Here is an 18,430-nt window from a genome sequence, read left to right as displayed (position 1 = left end):
TCCAGAGGCACTTAAAAAGATAACATGATTGCCTATAAATGACACATATATTACTTCATATACAAAAGTAATCAAAACATCACAGAAAATAAGCTATTTTCACAAGATTACCGGTAAGGCAGGCTGCATGGAAGCTTGAGACATATGAGACATCATCATTCCAGGCATTACCGAAGACATCATTCCAGGCATCTAGAACAAAAGTAAAAAAAAAAGTTACTATATAAGACCAAAGCACTTAACATGACTCGAAGAATCTGGTTATTAAAGCTAGTATGTACAACTTAAGATTAAAACCCAGTGAGGACTCTACTATATGGATAGTATGCTTAGTAAGTGCTTGTTGAATGAATGAAGTACTTTATCTATAGTCCATTTTAATACTTATGTCAAATTATTTGCTCAGTCAAAATTACTTTTTCAAAAGTTTAGACCATTATATTATTAGTAATCTAAATTTAAGAATATTAATTTCTTTTTAATTTTAGCTAAACCCTCATGTTTTTCTCGCTTTTTTGGAGCAAGAAATTTTCCCTCATTATTTCTCGCCTTTGATTTTAATATCTAAATTAAATAAACTGTATAGCAATCGGGTCCTAAAAATTCTACATCAAAGGTGCTTGAAATTTCAGTGATTTTTAAAAAGTACATAAAAACAAACTTCTCAAACAAAAATCATCTATGCCTTCTCTGGTAAAGAAAAACTTAATAAAGCACATACATGAATATCTTAAGAAAAAAAATATTAGTTTTGAATTTTAGTCTACCAGTGACTGCCATCCAAATCTATGAATTGTCCCTAAGTATGAACAAATTTCATGACGATGAATATAAATTTCTGAAGGATTCTAACCCTATGCTCATCTATACTAGTATAATTTCACAGTATATTTTAATATGAACAAATCTATACACATGGAGGTAAAAATTATATACAATAATTATAGGTACTAAAATAGATGATCACTTATTCAACAGTTTCAAGTTAAATAAATGATCTAATAATTAGGAACTAAAAAAGAAATAAGCATATTGGCCAATAGGAACATATAAAGTTTACTAAAGGTAGAGAATAGACACACTGAATTTTATTACTGAAAGTCATGAAACAAACTAGGCTAAAGTACCATTAAAACCAAATAGCATTAAAGGATTAAAGAAAAAGGATTTTTTCTGTTCCTCAAAACATTCAATAAACTGTTTAAATAACACTAAAAAAGAACTTGACAGAAAACATGTGACTAAAACTTGGAATCCATGGTCAAATAATAGTTAAAAAAACAAAGATACAGAATTTGAAAAACGAAGAACTGAGAAGCCTCCACCACCAGCTAACAGAATTATAGAATTTACACATTAAAGGAAAAAATTAGGGTGGTCAAATGAGAACTTTGCTTGTTCCCTCTCTTCCCCATCCCCAACAGACATACCCTCACAATTAATTTTGCTTTAGGGTAATAGCAAAATAGGTCTGAATTCTTTAAGAACTAAGTAACTGATTATGGGGGAGAAGTATGGTGGACAAGAGAGAAATAGCCTGCTATTTAAAATGGCCTATTTATAAAATCAAAAGCTAGTGACACACCCCAAAACTACAATTCTAAGCTAAATTGAGAAAATGAAGTTTGAAAACTTAAGAGAAAAAACAATCAAAGTATATTCTCATAAGAATTAAAAGTATTAAGTGGGATAAAAATTCTATCATGAAATAGACCATTTCCAAACAGTAGCAGGACAAATGAATGTAATTTCAAAATGAAATACTGATTTCTTAAGATATACAGCGATCAAATTGTTTAAAAAGCAAAGCACAAAAAAGCTTACATATAACAAAAGTTTACGAGACCATGCCAATGACACAGCAGACAATATCTGAAAATCATTAAAGGACAAAGTTTGACAGAATTCTCAATTGTTCTTCCCACACCTCAAATTTTAAAACATCTCAATCTGCCTTTAGACTTGAACTCATGGCACTGGGTTCTCGCTCAGTATCTCTAAATTCTGAGTGGCAACTACTTAAACTTGTTCAACCTGACAAACACTGGCAAGATTCTTAACAACTGAATATTCTAAAATTAATAGGTCATTAATATAATTTAAAAGCAAAACAGTGATGTTATTCAAATGAAACCAAAGAAAAGCATAAATATGCAAGATACTGTTTTTTATGAAAATTTACTTCAAGAATTTGACAAATTAACAGCTCTTCTGAGGCTTGAGCATCATAGAAAAGCTTGTTTCCCAAAGTTTGAAGAATCTACTTTGTGGAAATAATACAATTTCTATTTTTCATTAATTCTACAATAAACATAATATAGAGATGCATGTTTCAACTCGTGTCTGACTGAAACTGATTTCTTTCAGAGGATTTGCGTTGACTTAGTAAGCCAGTCACTTGGCACTACCATCAATCTGAGACCATTAAATTTTTCTACGTTATTATTTTTGTTTTAATATCACACTGATCATGGAAATCCTGGATGCAAGTTTATGAGAAGTGGCTTCTGGTTCAAATCCTCAGAAGTGATTTTTCCTTCCTCTGTTGAATAACCAAAGTTTATAGACATTCAAGCTACTTTGCTATCCTTTTTTGCATGGTAGGTTTATTTCTTGCTTTACATGTACGGAATAAATAGCGCTCTGGTGTATCAGCTCTATTTGTAGAGTATTTCAGACTTCTCATTTTAGCCTTCTTAGGGCACATAATACAATGGAGTATCCCACCACTGATGACACTGTAAGTTCGAAGAAATGAGATACTGTTTCAAAATAGCTAGAGAAAATTTTAACACAGTTGCTACAATAATGCAACAAATTCTATAAGCCAGATCATTCTTGAAATTACAAAGTGGTAGTTCATATAAGCTTAATGTGAAGGACACTATAAAATCACAATCACGTAGTGCTTCATACTTTCCATGTAAGCTACTTTGGCAAATATGTTATGTGCCATAATAAAGAATTTTTAGTTGTTAAGAAATAAATACGAAGGGTAAAAAATGTATATGTGAGACATAAATATTACACCTTTGAATTTTATGGACAATTTGGCATCTTCTAAAAACAAAAAATAATTCTGATGTACTATTTGATATACGTTATCCAAAAGTGGCCAACCATTCCTGTCTGTAGATACACATATACATATGTATACCTATATATTATTTAAACAACTTTTATGTATATTTCTATACTTCCAATAATAAAAGTTAAATTATCAAGATCATCTGAGAAGAATCACCAGTGTGAAGAAAAGTAACCTATAAAAACTAGGGAGCACCGCACAATGTAATCATTCTTAGCATCTCAGTTTGGAGTTTCTAATGTTAGATAAAAACAAGCATGCTTCATTTATCACTCTAGGTATTTTTAAAATTAAAAGATACAGTAAGTAATAAAAGCAATCTTATCAATGCTACAGCACATTAGTGGTACAAAATATAAACTAAATTAGCCCGATTTTATTAGGATATGAAAACAAAAGTAAACACCTTCATGTAGATACTTCAAAGCTTCTTTTTTTCCTAAGTGTTTCCTGAAGTTTTCCTGCAGGAAAGAAATCATACAACCTAACTTATCTTTTGTATAAATATTAACTCTTAAAATTGGCTGTTGTGTTAAAAACCATTCTTGCTGCAAACCTGCAGGTGCAAATTAATTATTTAAAATTTGATTCCTCTATTTTTACTTGGTTACTTTTAAATGTGCTAAAGTCAAATCCCACAAGAAAAGTTGCGCACTCTACAGAGGTTATTAAGTATAGTGTTTAAAAACTATCTTCTTCACCACTAACTTACCTTATGAATCTATGAATGAATGCAAAAAATTAACTTTTGGCTACTCCCAAATTCAACTACTAATAGCTAATACTAAAATCACAATCACGTAGTGCTTCATACTTTCCATGTAAGCTACTCTGGCAAATATGTTATGTGCCATAATAAAGAATTTTTAGTTGTTAAGAAATAAATACGAAGGGTAAAAAAGCCTTTACCAGAAGCCTTACCGATATCATAAACAGTCTATTAATACATATTTTGTGTGTCATATGTATTTTACACTGTATTCTTACACAATAAAGCTAGAAAAAAAGTTAAAAAAACATAAGGAAAAAACATTTACAGTACTTATTGGAAAAAAAAGACATTGCTAAGTAGACTTATACAGTTCAAACCTGTTTTGCTCAAGGGTCAACTGTATACACTTTCCCTTCAGATTCGAAGATTAGTTTAATGACATAAATCTCATACTGCTATACAGAGAAAGCAGCCTACCACTGCTATAAAGTACACTTTGGAGTCAAGACTGCTCGAATTCCTATCTCAGGTTAGCCACTTACCGGCTATGTGATCTTGGGCTAATTTACTTAAACTATTTGGAACCCAATTTCTGCACCCATAACACAAGAGAAAAATAGTACTCATCTGATAGTATTGCTGTAGGGAACAAATGGGATAATACAGAAAAGGCGCAATGCTCAATGAATGATAGCTGTTTTATTACCACTACTCTCCTTCAACTCATATAATGAAATTATCTCTTTTGTTGCCCCTTGTCTCATCTATTCCCTTCAGCTGTATTTAAAGGCGTCTAGTTAGTATTATAAAAAATCATCTTCAGTAGGAATAACACATGTAATAACCCGTAACGAAAAGTCAATCCCAGGTTAAACATCAGTTTAGTGCTGGCTCTGCAATGTCACAATTCATTTAATTCTCTGGGTCTTACTATTTCTATCTGTAAGTTGGACATCCATCTAGCCAACCCACTTTTCAAAGTCAGGAGAATCAAATTCAATAGGATATAAGAATTTCTCAAAGTTATATACAAACACTGAGATAAAAGCCTTTCTAACACAGATTAGGTTATCACAGTCCCATTCCCTGAAACCTTAAAACAAACAAACAAACAAAAAAACCCTAAGTGTTGGCAAGGATGTGGAGAAAAGGGAATCCTCAAACACTGTTGGTGGGATTGCAAATTTGTACAGCCACTATGGAAAACAGTCTGGAGGTTTCTTAAAAAATTAAAAATGGCTATACCTTTTGACCCAGCAATTGAACTTCTGAGTATTTATTCAAAGAAAATCAAAACAATAATTCGTAAAGATCTATGCACCCCTATGTTCATGGCAAGCACAATTTGCAATAGCCAAGATATGGAAGCAACCTAAATGCCCATCAACAGATGACTGGATAACGAAGTTATGGTTCATATATACAATGAAATATTACTCAGCTGTTAAAAAAAATGAAATCCTACCATTCACAACAATATGCATGGACCTAAAGGTTATCATGCTGAGTGAAATAAGTCAGACAAAGATAAATACCATATGATTTCACTTATATGTGGAATCTAAAAAACAAAAAGAATACACTAATCAAAAACGTACTAAAATATAGAGGACAATCTAGTGACGGCCAGGGGGTAGGGGGTCAAGAGGGCTTGGAGAAAGGGGCAAAGGGTTAAAGTACAAATTAGTAGTTGATAGATGGTCACGGGGATGGAGAGCACAGCATAGGGAATGCAGTTAGTAGTAATGTAATGGCTAGATGTAGAGCCAGAGGCGAGAAAGAGCAATCACGGGAGATCGTTTTATAAACTATATAAATGTTTAACCAATGTACTGTATACTTGAAACTAATAAATTTAAAAAAGAAAAACATGTGAAAAAGACAAGTAAATAATTTAGTGATATTTAGCTCACTGCCTCTTACTTAATCCCAAACTAACTTCTTAAGTGAGAGTACAGGAAATACAGAGAAAACCACTGGGTATGGATATGTGACACAAAAACCTTAGAAACAGAGCTGAATAAAAATGAATCGTACCATTTTATTTTTAAGAAGCTCTAAACACACTGAAGATTAATAGTAGTGTCTCAAGTCATATAAAGACTTTAAAAGTAACTCTAAAAAGTCATTAAGGCTTCTTTTGGACACAAGTACAGAGGAATACAAGACTATTACTATCCTTTTCTCCAAGTCTTTTAACCCAGATTCAGTATTATATCCATTACATCTAAATCATTATCTATTTGTCTATATGAAACTCTCATTTTAGTTTCTTCTCAATTGTGGGCATCTTTAGGAAAAAAGAGCATGTCACATTTATGTATTACTGGTGCAGAGGACAGTTACATAGCCATAGCAGAAACTCAAACACTTGTAGTAGACAACTTTATGACCAATCCTTGTTTCTGTATAAAGAAAAGGGGAGTAATTTTTTATTGTATTCAACAAATATATAATCACAAATACACGATGACCTTGAAGTTAGTGAAAAATCATCATTCAAGGAAGTAGTAACTTTCTTGATACAAAATGGTCAAAGAAACAATACCAAGCTCATGTTTTCAAACAGAAACTTAATGTTCATTCATTATTCAAAAGGTAATTTTAAAAGTCTTAGCCCAAACAGAATATCAAGACTTAATGAGTAAGATTATATTTGTAATGAGAATTATGTTTTTGTTTTTTATAAAAAGTCTGAGATAAATGAGATGATAATTTAATTTTTTTAAAAACTAAAGCAAACTATATTTCAACTTCAAACAGTTCTTACTTGCCGGCATGTTTAGTCTTTTAAGAGCCATGGCTAATAGCATCACTCAGATTTGGAGAAGATTTCTTCTTTGAGTGCAGTGCACCAAGAAAGAAAGAACTGAAAGAAGATTTTCTTTCAAGTCCATTATGCAAAATACCACTTCTTAGTAACCAATAACTACAATTAACTTTTTTTAATAAGCAAAAGAAACGTATGATTTGACTAGACAAAGAAAATATGAAAGATTCATCTCCACTAAATTTCCAAATGTCTAGAAGTCAAATTAGCAGTTAGAATACGGGAAAACACAGTTTAGCCAGGCATCTGAATAATGCCTACAAATTCCTTGAATGCATAGTACCTACATCATTCATCTTTACTCTAATACCACACTTGTGTCTATTTAGTGAAAGACATATGAAGATATGGAAAAAGAAAATAAGACTAACAACTTCTATGAGACAAAAATCTATCATGACTTAGACCTATTTATTTCTCTAGGTAAAAAAAAAAACCAACCAACCAAACAAAAATGCTTCGTATACAGCTATGGGATACACATAGATATCAAATCTTTACTATCTACTGATATACTACTTCATGGTGATTCGAAGTCGTGTCATCATTTCTAACAAATCCAATTAAAACTCAACAGGTTAACCTGTTGAGATCTGTTCTCATTTGTTTGATCCCATACTTAATACATATGTTGCACTGTACAAGTTATCTGTGTCAACACTAATTTATTTCAATGTTGTCTTTTTCTCCTAAAGAGCAGACTGAACAAGCAGCCCCAATTCAGCATTTCTCATAAAATGCTAATTCCATGCAATGTGCTAGACACAGCAAAATAAACAGATAAAGGTGTGTGTGTGTGTGTGGGAGGGGGTAACAGACTGAGGAAGTGGGGGGTGGAAATGGTCAAATAAAACCTAGAAATACTAAGTAAAAAGAGTTTTAAAAGGTTTCTGAAAGACTTCTCAGAATCTTTAGAAAACATTGTGTGCTATGACTGTCAAAGAGGTGGGGGAAGGGGTACAGTTCATTCTTCTAAGCTTACATGGTCTTAGATTCTTCAAATACTCCCCATACTTAGAAACACTGAAGTTTTAGAATAGGTGAGTTTATATATATATGTGTATTTACATATATACATATTTAATTTAAATTACTCTCCTATTTTATTATTGTTTTTTTAATGCCTACAGCACCAGGTATTTCTAGGTGATCTCCCATTCAAGAACTAACCAGGCCCATCCCTGCTTAGCTTCTAAGATCAGACAGGATTGGGAGTGTTCAGGGTGCCATGGCTGTAGATAAGTTTATATTGAAATTAACTGCTAAAGAAAATGAAAATAAATTTATCTTCTAGTATCATTAGTAGAAACTATCAAAATTAACTACATACACAGCCCAAAACTTACAAACACATAAGGACTGGGTCAATCTTTTTTCTCTAAAAAAGTACTTGCGTGGGTAATGTAAATGCAAACAGAAGGTTACCTAGAAACAATTATGAGCATATAACCTAAAAAAAAATTTGTCACTGGCTAATATCCAATTCAATGACATGGAGTCTGTAAATACTCAAAATTAAGGGTAATTCAAAAGCAACAGTAACAAACCAATTTGTCAAAGCAGTCAGATAATCTAAGATAAAAATATTTTGGATTTCTCTGGAAGGCCTATATTCCAAAGCAACATTTTTCCCTAGGTTATGGAAAAATCTTTAAAGAGATGATCATCAATGAAGACATGCAGATAAAAAATACATCTGCTTGTAATTTAAAACTAGTGAAAATGAACGTTTGCTTTATTCACCAAAAATTATTTTCAACTGATTCATCTTCCATTTTTGTCAAATGAAAAAGCAACAATAAGGAGGAAAACAAGAGTAAGTATAACAATGTAAAGTTATATAAGTAATCACTTAAACAGTCACATGTAACATCCACGGACTGGCTTATATTATAAGAAAGAGTATCTGTGTGTTTGTTTCATTCATTCAACAAGTATTTTACTGAGCACCCATAGTGTGCCAAGAACTGTGCTCAGCACCCATAAAATTCTTTACAAGTACAGAACACAGCCCCTGCTCTCTAAGAGCTTACAACCTATTATTTGTTGGGAAGACAAAGCAAATAAACCATAAGCAAAACAAGTCAATAACTAAGTGCCAAAATGAGTGAAACGGTAAAGAGTTATACGCAGATTACATAGAATTTTATTTTAATAATTTGAAGGGGAGATATATGCTGGGCAAAGTTCTTGCTGAGGATCTCCTAGAGAAGGGAGGACTTGAAATGGTAGAACTGAGGTTAAGTTCATGGAGGTGGGGGCAGAGGGGTAAGAACAACAACATGAGCTCGGTCATAAACTAATACAATCACTCGAAATACCATGTAAAGACCAGCCTGGGTTCAAATTAAGAGAATATGAAGACATGCAGCTCAGAACTGTGCTTTGAATTATATTATCCATCAAAGTTAAGCTGTAGAATTTGAATATTATGCCATAAGCACAGAAAAACATTGAAGTTCTTGGGCAAGATGACATGCTGAAATCTAAGAGACTTTTTGTGGGGCAAACTTGAAGTAAGAAAACCAACTCAAAAGTTAAGAGATCCAAGGCATGGGATGTAATGACTTGGGCTCAGATGGCAGCAGGAATAGAAATAAAATAAGATCTACAAAAGGCTGCCTTACCTCAAAAGAATAAGAAAATCAAACTCATCTGTATAAAGCAATTATTCATTTATATTTATTGAACAAAAGCAAAAAATAAGTACTGAATAATTAGAATTAGGGAGGTATTATTTTAAAAAATTCTGTTCTTTTATTTCCCTGCCAACCCATAAAATCTTACATATTACTTATCAAGTGATCTGAATTGAACCATAGGCTGCTAGAGCTGAAAGGGACATTAAATCTTTTACGGTATTCTTATTTTAAAAGGAAAATATAAAGAATTTAAAAGAAAAGGAAAAAAAGGCCAGCTAAGAGGGCTCTCTTGGGCTTAAGTGAAGGCAAAATCATCCATGATAAAGATAGCAGGAACTTCTATGTCCTTTGTGTAGAAAGGACAACAAAAGTATGAGACGTAAAAAAATTCAAAGGCAAAATATTTACCATACATATGGAGGAAGAAGAGGACCTCACACATAAATTATGTCAATGCAAATCTCTTCCGAAAAGTTTTGAATATTACCACCAAACAGAAAAATTATTAATATTTTTTTAACCAGTGATAAACCATTACTTAACTCACAAATTATTTAAAATTTATACAACCTGTAAGGACCCTTCCAACTGTTAAGATCCCATAATTCTGTAAAAGCAGAAGCATGACTTTCCCATAGAAAGTTAATGTACAGTAAGAAAGAGGCAGAGTTAACCTATAAGATAATTAAGTAAACTTGAAAGACATATTATGTTCCATTTGATCATCTTCAAATATTTTTTACTAACAGATTCAGCCTAAAATCTAAAAAGAGTATTCTAGGTTATCTCCTGAATTAAAAAATAAATAAAATGAACATACTTCTTTAATCTAACTTGCTGCATCTGAAAACTTATGAACTCTAGCTTATATAGATTGTACTTTTGTCCAGTCTGCATATCATGTTACAAACAAATTTTAAAATTTCATGTCATGTTCAGTAACATTCCAAAGACCACAATCATTTAAAAGACTGCCAACAATTTTAGTTTTCAGCTGGTCCCAGAAGATCTTAAGATGAACTAGGCAATATACATGAAGGTTCCATAACCTTCAGTTCCAATATCTATAGACTTTATGAATTAATTTTTTAAAATATTAAATGGCAGAACCAAATCTACCAGCTTTGTGTTACTGCAGTCAATTATATAGGCACCCTACTTCTTCCCATTATCTTCTCATCACTTATTGCTCATTAATACTTCTGAGAATGCAGAGAAAAAAGAATCAATTTGCTAATTATCAACTTTTATTTTTAAGGTAGCTGTTTACAGGGCTTTAAATTAGATTTCTGGATTGCTTGAGTAAATTGTCCATGCCTTCCCAGTCTATCATCAAAGCTAAGATAAGAATTAGTTTCACCAAGATTTGGACCCGATATTTGTTAAACATTAAGTAGGAAAAAAATAATTTAATGTTAAGGAAAAACAATGGGGATTCTCTTGGGACCCTCAGAGTTGGACTTCTAAAACATTTATTATCCTAACAGGAGCCATGGGAAGAGACAGACTTCTATTAAGTAGTTACATACACTTAAAGTCACATGGCAAATACTGGTCTATGAAAAATGTCGGAAAAAACCAGAAGGTAAAATCCGGAATGTTGAATGGATGTGTACCAAGTAGCAAGTAACCTTATAAGAAGATGGTCACTGATATAGCTAAAAAGAAAGGGCCATAGAGCAAACTGTGACCAGCTTATGTCAACAAGACACACAAAAGTATTTAAAAAAAATAAAATCTGCATTTTTACTAAAAATGACTAGCTGGTATCAGGTTTTGTAGTGCAATAGCACCATTAAAGCAAGGGTACGCAGGTCAATCCCTTGCAAACTTACCTTGATTGGCCCAATGGAAACAGAAGGCCCCAGAAAAGAGAGAAGCATCTGGCAGTAGCAAATTGTTTTATTTTATCTTTCTGTGGAAAGAAACTAATTTTAAATAAGAACCAGAGCATTTAAAGAATAAATATTTTTTAAAGCTCATTATCTAGTTAGAGCAGCTCTACTAAGAAAACAAGTAGAGCTCCTTGCTGCTTAGAGATGGAAGGAAATAGAAGAGGAATCAGAGTTGTTTCTCCATCACCTAAGGAGTTTTAAAACTTGCATCATTCTAGATTAACAGAATAAATGGTTATTTAAAAAACTCCTATAAGCAAAATCGTTTGGGCCTGATGCCTTTGAATAAAGGTTTTTATACAAAGTTAAGGGCTATATTCCAAATTAAAAAATAAAAGCACTTGACATTAAGCCCTTCTACTCTTAAGTAAAAAGAGAAACACAGAGCAAGCTCCTTTCTCCACTACAATTTCACCAGTAACTTAAACCATCCATCAAGGCTTAAACGATTATCAAAATAAACAGTATTATCTAGTAGAAAGACCATACTTGATAGACTGGCTTTCCAAAATATTTTGTTAGCCTAAATTTTTAGTGATTGAGATACACAAATGGAAAGGACCCAGCCACCAAACTAATTTGAAATAAGAACAAGCGTATTCAAAGGATATTTTTCAAAGATCATTATCTAGTTAGAGCAGCTCTACTAAGAAATATTATAGAGCCTAACAGGGCATAACATTATTCACGGTAACTGAAACTGTTACCTTTATTGAATGCTTCTCTAGGAACTCAGCTCTATTGAATTCAGAGTCAGCATTAAAATCTTTTAATCCAAATCACTCCCACAAAATGTCCATTTACAATTTATGCTGCAGATAGAAGGGACAGCTCAAAAAGCAGGAGTGCAGAAGCAATAAGCATTAAAAAAAAAAAACACCAACAAAATAGTGTAAGTGGAAAATAAACTACCTATATGGCACTGTCCTATAAAGAATCAAATTAGAGTAGAATCTCCCCACTTCCATCCCGACCACACACATACCCACACACACGAGGAAACTACTACAGAAATAAAAGTCATTCTAAGCCAAAAACCTAAACAACTGTAATTTTCAGTTTCAATGCATTTACATAGTCCGCCGACATAAATTATGTTGATCTATCAGATAATATTTACCCTTAGGACATTAACTTCAATTGACATACTTGGGGAGAAAAAGTTAATAAACTAAAAAAAAAAATCTACGTTTACAATGTTACTTTAAAGTTAAAAAAAAAAAGTTTTGTTGCAGTAGAAAGTCGATCTTTTATACAGAAGACTTTTCATTATACTCAAAATGGTTAGTACCATGATTCCAAATTTCACTTATTTGAAAACATTATTTTGGTATAAACTAATCCTTACATAACTATAAGTACAGACCCAGATTTTGAAATCTTGGTACAATAATACCATAGCAAAAATTAAAAAACAAAACAAAACAATTCTTACTTGTCCCATTGGCGGTCCTCCCATTGGGGGCATCATTTGCGGCATCATTCCATGAGGTACAGGAGGCATATTTGCTCTCTGACCCATAGGGTGCATTCCCATTGGGGCATAATGCATGCCAGGGTGCCCCATCTGAAAGATAAAGACAATTAAAAAATTAGTAAGTAACAATAAATGCTTCTCAAAAATTTGATTTCAACAAACCAGTTATGTACAGTGATATACTATTAGGCTAATGTGTGACTTAATTATTGGGTTTATACTTTCTTGTCTTAAAATACGCTACACCAATATTTATAATGAGCTTTAAACTAACCAAATTCTTGAACAAAATGTAAAAAATTAAAATCATCACTGAACAGCTAGTTTTAAGCATGCTGACTTAATCAGTTACTTACTTGCTAAACTCAGAAATATATGTGAAAACCGCAATCGTCTATATCACAGATATTAGATAGACAACTATTGTTTTTACAAAGCTATTCTTAAATGTTTCTAAACTAATTTTAAGCCTTAAAACGCTGAATTTACCAAACTAACTTAGATGAGAGCTGGTCTTATAAAATACAAACAGTATGGGTACCCAGAGACACCTCACTCTTAAGAAATATAGTAAAAACATAATATTTATACGAGTAAAATTACTTCTGCCAAAAAAAATCTTTTTATTCCAACTGAGGTCTGTCATTCAAACACTAAATACAAACAACTAATTCATCCACTTTAACATGCTTTTATAAGACAACTACTTCCTTCATCTGTCTGTCCACTGCTCCAGATCTCAAAACCAGGTAATTATCGCTTGGCAATTCTCCCAGCTGTCCACCCTACAGACACTACTACTACTGGTGAAAACAGATCTTGGAGCCTCTTCGAAAGCCTACAGAATCTCGTCTCCGCCTCCCTCTCCCTCCTAAATCGGGCCTACATCTCGGAGACGCTCACCCCGCTCCAGGCCCAGCACCTCTAAGCCAAGCCCACTGGAAACTTCCAGGGTCCCACATCCTTCCTTTGTGCATCTCCGCCCTCCATTTCTCTCCCCGTAACATATCCCACCAACTCGAGCTCTTCCTTCGTCCAACTCTTATCTTCTCCTTTTGGAGAAAGCTTCCTGTCTCTGACTCCGTTTTTCATTGTGCCGCCTTCCCCCTGCCACACTGATCCCTTACCGAGGGCCGTCTCCTCAGGAAGCCGTCAGCAGAGACCCAAGAGCTGGAGCAGAGGCTTGAGCCGGACAATCTCCGCTCCCCGTCCCCAGCACCCCGCGCGGGAGGATGGCTCTCCATTTCACTCACCATGAGGCCTCCACGTTCGGCTCCCGTCCCCGGCCTCATCGTCTGGCTCAGACTGCTCCGCCGGCGGCCACTGCCGCTGCATATACCAACAAGAAGCGATCTGAGTGGCTGGCGCCCGCTTGGGCTAAAGGTTAAAGGCTGCCCCGCGCTATGGGGCGGGATCAGCGGGGCCAATAAGCTAACAGGCTTCCCCGCTGTCCAATCAGAGTGCGATGCCGACACGCAGCTCTGCGGCGATTCGCCCCCAGCCTCAGCCTCACTCGGCGTCGCCTGCATGGGGGGGGAGGGGGACGGAGGAAGTTTCTGCGCCGAGTCCTCTGCCGGAAAAACTCCACCAACTTCCCCCCAGGAAGGGAAGACAACCGTGTCCCAGCTTCCCGAGCTTAGACAGCCTCACCCCGTAGGGGGTGGGGCAGTGGGGGCCTGCCACTCTCACCTCCCCTGCCCAAGTTTCGTACGCTCCACAAACCTGAGGCCGCCACGGGGTAGAGGGGTGGGTTACGGTGGGGTGGGTGGGGGTGGGGTAAGCAGCTTCTAGCGTTAGCGGTGGCCGGGGCCAAAGGCGCGCGCGCGTTGCTCGAGACGAAGGGGAGGGGTCGGAGAAGGCGAGAGGAGGGGTCCTGAGGCGAGGGCTCGAGCTTCGTACGCACCAGCTGGAGAGCGCGCGCCGGGGCGGAGGGGTAGGGGAAGGAGGCGTGTCGAACTGCGCGGAGGGAAGTTGTGGTAGGGGCGGGGAGAACAAGGCGAAAGGCAATGAGGAATGGGCACTTAAGGCGAGGCGAGAGCACCGGCCAGTGAGCTGCCGTTAGTGAGGGAAGCCGGGGAAGAATGCGAGCCTGGAGGACAAGGGAGAAAGCAAATAGGTTTGGGAATGTGAATCAGGTGCAAGGGCGGGCGCTAGGACCGGGTGTCAGGAAGATGCAGCTTTGGGGTTGCCGGGGCGCGCTCTTGCCTGGAGGTGACGCGGCGGTGGCGGAGGTCTTTGGCCGAGACGAAGCACGGTAGGGAGAGAAGACTCGGCTGCCTTCAGCCTTGGCTTGCCTCTCTCCGCGAGCTTCCCTGCTCCCCTTCTCTCCTACTCGCCAGAGGTCGTGCTCTAGTCCAGGGGCGCTCAGCCTCTCCTTGGGCCTCACAGCACCTTCTTTGCCCCACCGCGCGCCCTGGCGCACCCCTGCGCGTGGGGGCCGTGTGGTGGAGGCCGTAGGGTGGCCTGGCCGCTGATTGGCTGCTGCGGGGGCGGGGCGGGGCGGGTTGGAGTCGCTCGACCTCCGCGCGTCTCACTGTCTTTCCCGCCATGTCGTTCGTGGAGAGTGGGAGTCGCTCCGCTCTTCTGCGCCGCCGGCTCGGCACCCCTGTTCCTTTCTCTCGACCACGGTTTTCCGTCTTCACTCAAGGGGACAGTTGGGGTGAAGGGGAAGTCGACGAGGAGGAGGAATGCGACCAGGTAGCCCGCAACCTTCGAGCAGAGTTCTCGGCCGGGGCGTCGTCGGAGCCTAAAAAGGATCTGCTACTCCCGCCGGAGGGGGACGGGTCCCCAGTCCTGCCGGATAAGCGCAATGGCATATTCTCCGCGGATGCGCGCAACCGATCCCAGGCTCGGCGGTGGCCGGTCCAAATCCTCTCAATTCTCTGTTCGCTGTTGTTCGCCATCCTCCTCGCCTTCCTCCTCGCCATCGCCTATCTGATCGTAAAAGGTATTGCAGGTCAGGTCTTGAAAGTCTGTCTAGAATGAAGTTGAGCCTGGATGTGGCTCTAGCCTTCATCACACTTCTTCCCATCAAAGGTCGGCAAGCTGGTAGCCGCTTTCACCCAGAGTCCTCAACTGTACCTTTCTTTCCTTTCTTTCCTTTGTCCTCACTTTTCTCAAAGCTGGAGGGCCCTGGTGACCCATTTTAAGAAAGGATCTGGAGTTACAGTTATCTTAATGTCAAAGAACACTTGAAGTGAAATGTTGGCAAAATTCAAACGCACAAAAGCCATTAGAAGACAGTGCAAAGTGTGTATAATTAGAATAGGCTGTACGTGTTCAAAAACTAATCCACAAATGGTTAAAGGTGTGTTATCCACCAGTTCTTCTGTACACATAATTCCCAAAGGTCAGGATTTCCATCCCACAGCCCAAACTTAGGCTTTTATTTGTGCTTTGTATTAGTTTTGCAACCGAGTGTAGCGATAAGTTCTATTGCAGGATCTGGTCAATTCTTTCTCTGGTTAATAGGTTTTTTTCCCCTGTGTCTGAAGTTGACATATTGGCCAGATTGGAATAGAAAGAGATGTTCCTTGAAAGGTTTTCCAAAGCTTGTTCGGATGTGTTGTATGGTTGGGTATTTTCTGTTACAATGGAATCAGACCTGAGTTTAAATCTCAGTTCTCACTCGTGTGTGACTTTGGCCAACTTACTGAAAAGAAAAATTAGAACAAAACTACCTTTGTTGTATGAAAAGAACCCATAACATTGTCATTCAAGTATTAGTTTTACTTTACTAAATAGAATTAAAGCTGTTTAATTAACAGTTTTTATTATTTTGTCATTGCTTCCAAGCCACTAATGGCTTCGGGTGGCCTCTTACAGCTCACCATGCTTAATTTTCATGCAGAAAACAGACTGGCAAGTTTAACTTATTCATACAACGGTAAACTCTCACTGTTAAATACACGGGTGCCAATTCTTCATTCCTCTATCACTCCCCTCTCCTCTTCTTTTCCGTGCATCTCTAAGAGTTCTGTCTTGTAGGTAGTTTCTCTTTTGCTCTGATTGTCTTTTTATCATAAAGTCACAAAACCCGAAAGCCCATTGCAGAAGACGTTGAGCTGTGCTATTTAGTAGAATGGAGAAAGGAACTGAATTCAAAACTCATATGTCCTGTAATTTGCATTACATAAAAAGTCTTCACAACAACCCTCAGATCATCAGGCATTTCATTCTCATAGGAGCAGCAGTCCCTGGTGCCAAAAAAGGTTGGGAACTGCTGCTCTAGATTACTCTCCACAACTCTACAATGTCTTGCCAGCCTTTGAGCTACCATTCAAATTACAAAATCATCTTTTTTACCCAAGCCCTTTTTTGTATTTACAGAGTTACATGCTGAGAATTTGAAGAATGAAGATGATATAGACACTGGACTATTAGGTATGGATTTAATTGTCACTTGATTTGATTTTGAGCTTACTTGTTTTCCAGATCAGGTTTAAACTATACAAAATTTTGGATAAATTACTTGACATAGTTCCTTATACAATTGATTCAGTCTTATTCTTTTCAGTTAAATATGTGTAGTAAGTTATTAGATTTTTTTTTTACACGTGTAGGGTATGTGTGTATATGTATGTATGTATACCACACAATAAGTAGGAGTGAATGTGTTTTGAACACAACTCTATGTGACAGAGACCCAGAGAATACTTAACATTTTCTAGTTACCTTCTGGAAAAGTCTCCCTGTACCTCTTCCCGGAAATTAAAAACAAAAAGACTTCCTTACAAACTTAGCAAAGATAATGTCTTAAGCAGACCTCAAAACTAAGTTCACATCTCCTTATAATCCACTTGGTTTTTAAAAAATGCAAAAAGCATTGGACATACTTGCACAGGTTAATGATGACTAAGAAAGAGTCAGACCTGAGTTTCTGTAGAATGTTGAATGCTATATTTACAGGTTTCTAGTGAAAAACCAGGGGTTATTTAAACTGCATTTATTTCTCTCTGCCAAAATGATTTTGAAGAGTTCGGATCTTTGGTATATTTATCCTGTTTGCTGTAAGTTATTTGAGTACTCACTCTGAATTGGAAAAAAAATGGTTGCGATCCTATCTTGCATGTTACCCCTTCCCCCAGTCTTAGCGAACTATTTAATCTACCTCTTCAAGGCCTAATGATGATACAAAGTATAGTCTACCAGATTTTGCAGAAGGGGAAACTTTTATCTTCAAGTTACAAACAAATTAGAAAGTTCCCTGAAAACTTGTCTGTGCTCTTCTCAATTTCTTGCATAAGGAAATATGAATTTTTTTAGTTACTCATTTTATCAGTGTATATTATACTGTTTCATCTCTAAAAACAGCCAAGATTTGGAGGCTTTTATAGCATTTATTGATAGTTCAACTTTGATGCAGTAGAAACAATCATATGAACTAGGCATGAATTCTAACTTGCTATTTAAAAGTTGGCAAGAATTCACATTTATGAAAAGAATGAATAGCACTTGTCATGGCCCTGCTTGGTTTTCCACTTCCAGTTAGTCGTGTTGCTTTTAGTTGTACTTACTTGACAGCAAACAGGAAGATCATTATTTAAGTCTTTGCTAATGACATGAATTCACTTTCAAGATTCAGGAACATTCTGAGGAGTCAAGAGAAACTGCTATATCTTTAGGGCAAAAATCAAAAGCATCACTAAACAAATGCCTCAAAAAAGATCCTTTTTTTTTTTTTGAACCAATGCTCCAGTGGCCAAATGGAGAATATCTTCAACATTACCTAATGGACTAATTCAATCAGTTGCATTAATGTCCTGGGGGTTAATTTTAAAGTTAGT

At 36.5% G+C, this 18,430-nt stretch overlaps 2 protein-coding genes and 1 pseudogene across 5 annotated transcripts in view; 1 reads left to right on the top strand and 2 right to left on the bottom strand.

Moving 5' to 3' along the window:
• Positions 1 to 46: 46 nt before the first annotated feature.
• Positions 47 to 15,094, bottom strand: LOC105292154 (pre-mRNA-processing factor 40 homolog A-like). 3 transcript variants are annotated; one of them, XM_023530106.1, is made up of 4 exons: positions 14,850 to 15,094; positions 13,772 to 13,973; positions 12,603 to 12,734; positions 47 to 192 (listed from the first exon to the last, which is right to left on the bottom strand). In XM_023530106.1, exons 2-4 carry the CDS (start codon positions 13,934 to 13,936, stop codon positions 100 to 102), a joined length of 390 nt encoding a protein of 129 aa, XP_023385874.1. In that variant the 5' UTR covers positions 13,937 to 13,973; positions 14,850 to 15,094; the 3' UTR covers positions 47 to 99. The 3 variants fall into 3 exon arrangements, with proteins under 3 accessions (XP_023385874.1, XP_023385882.1, XP_023385869.1); XM_023530114.1 differs by lacking the exon at positions 14,850 to 15,094 and adding an exon at positions 14,367 to 14,541 and having other exon boundaries at positions 13,772 to 14,167; XM_023530101.1 differs by lacking the exon at positions 14,850 to 15,094 and having other exon boundaries at positions 13,772 to 14,173.
• On the bottom strand, positions 7,752 to 7,870 carry LOC111739589 (annotated as a pseudogene).
• Positions 15,095 to 15,158: 64 nt separating the features above from the next.
• Positions 15,159 to 18,430, top strand: part of ARL6IP6 (ADP ribosylation factor like GTPase 6 interacting protein 6) — a 111,497-nt gene continuing 108,225 nt past the window's right edge. Inside the window, exons 1-2 of one of the 2 annotated variants that reach the window (XM_023530098.1) lie at positions 15,159 to 15,591; positions 16,974 to 17,027. In XM_023530098.1, the coding sequence (XP_023385866.1) occupies positions 15,192 to 15,591; positions 16,974 to 17,027 (454 nt within the window). In that variant the 5' untranslated portion in view covers positions 15,159 to 15,191. The remainder of the gene's footprint in view (positions 15,592 to 16,973; positions 17,028 to 18,430) is intronic. The other variant, XM_011359329.2, reaches the window with a different exon arrangement.

The sequence above is a fragment of the Pteropus vampyrus genome, unplaced genomic scaffold (genome assembly GCF_000151845.1).
Source record: "Pteropus vampyrus isolate Shadow unplaced genomic scaffold, Pvam_2.0 Scaffold2, whole genome shotgun sequence".
NCBI classification, from domain to species: domain Eukaryota; kingdom Metazoa; phylum Chordata; class Mammalia; order Chiroptera; family Pteropodidae; genus Pteropus; species Pteropus vampyrus.
The sequence above is the reverse complement of the archived record's forward strand: the minus strand, read 5'-3'. Positions and strand labels throughout refer to the sequence as shown.

Coding starts and splice junctions, on each gene's coding strand:
- LOC105292154 (XM_023530101.1), bottom strand. CDS start 14,173: ATGCAGGCGACGCCGAGTGAGGCTGAGGCTGGGGGCGAATCGCCGCAG. Junction 12,735..13,771: donor TCCTGAGGAGACGGCCCTCG/GTAAGGGATCAG, acceptor TTTATCTTTCAG/ATGGGGCACCCTGGCATGCA. Junction 193..12,602: donor GAGGACCGCCAATGGGACAA/GTAAGAATTGTT, acceptor CTTTTGTTCTAG/ATGCCTGGAATGATGTCTTC.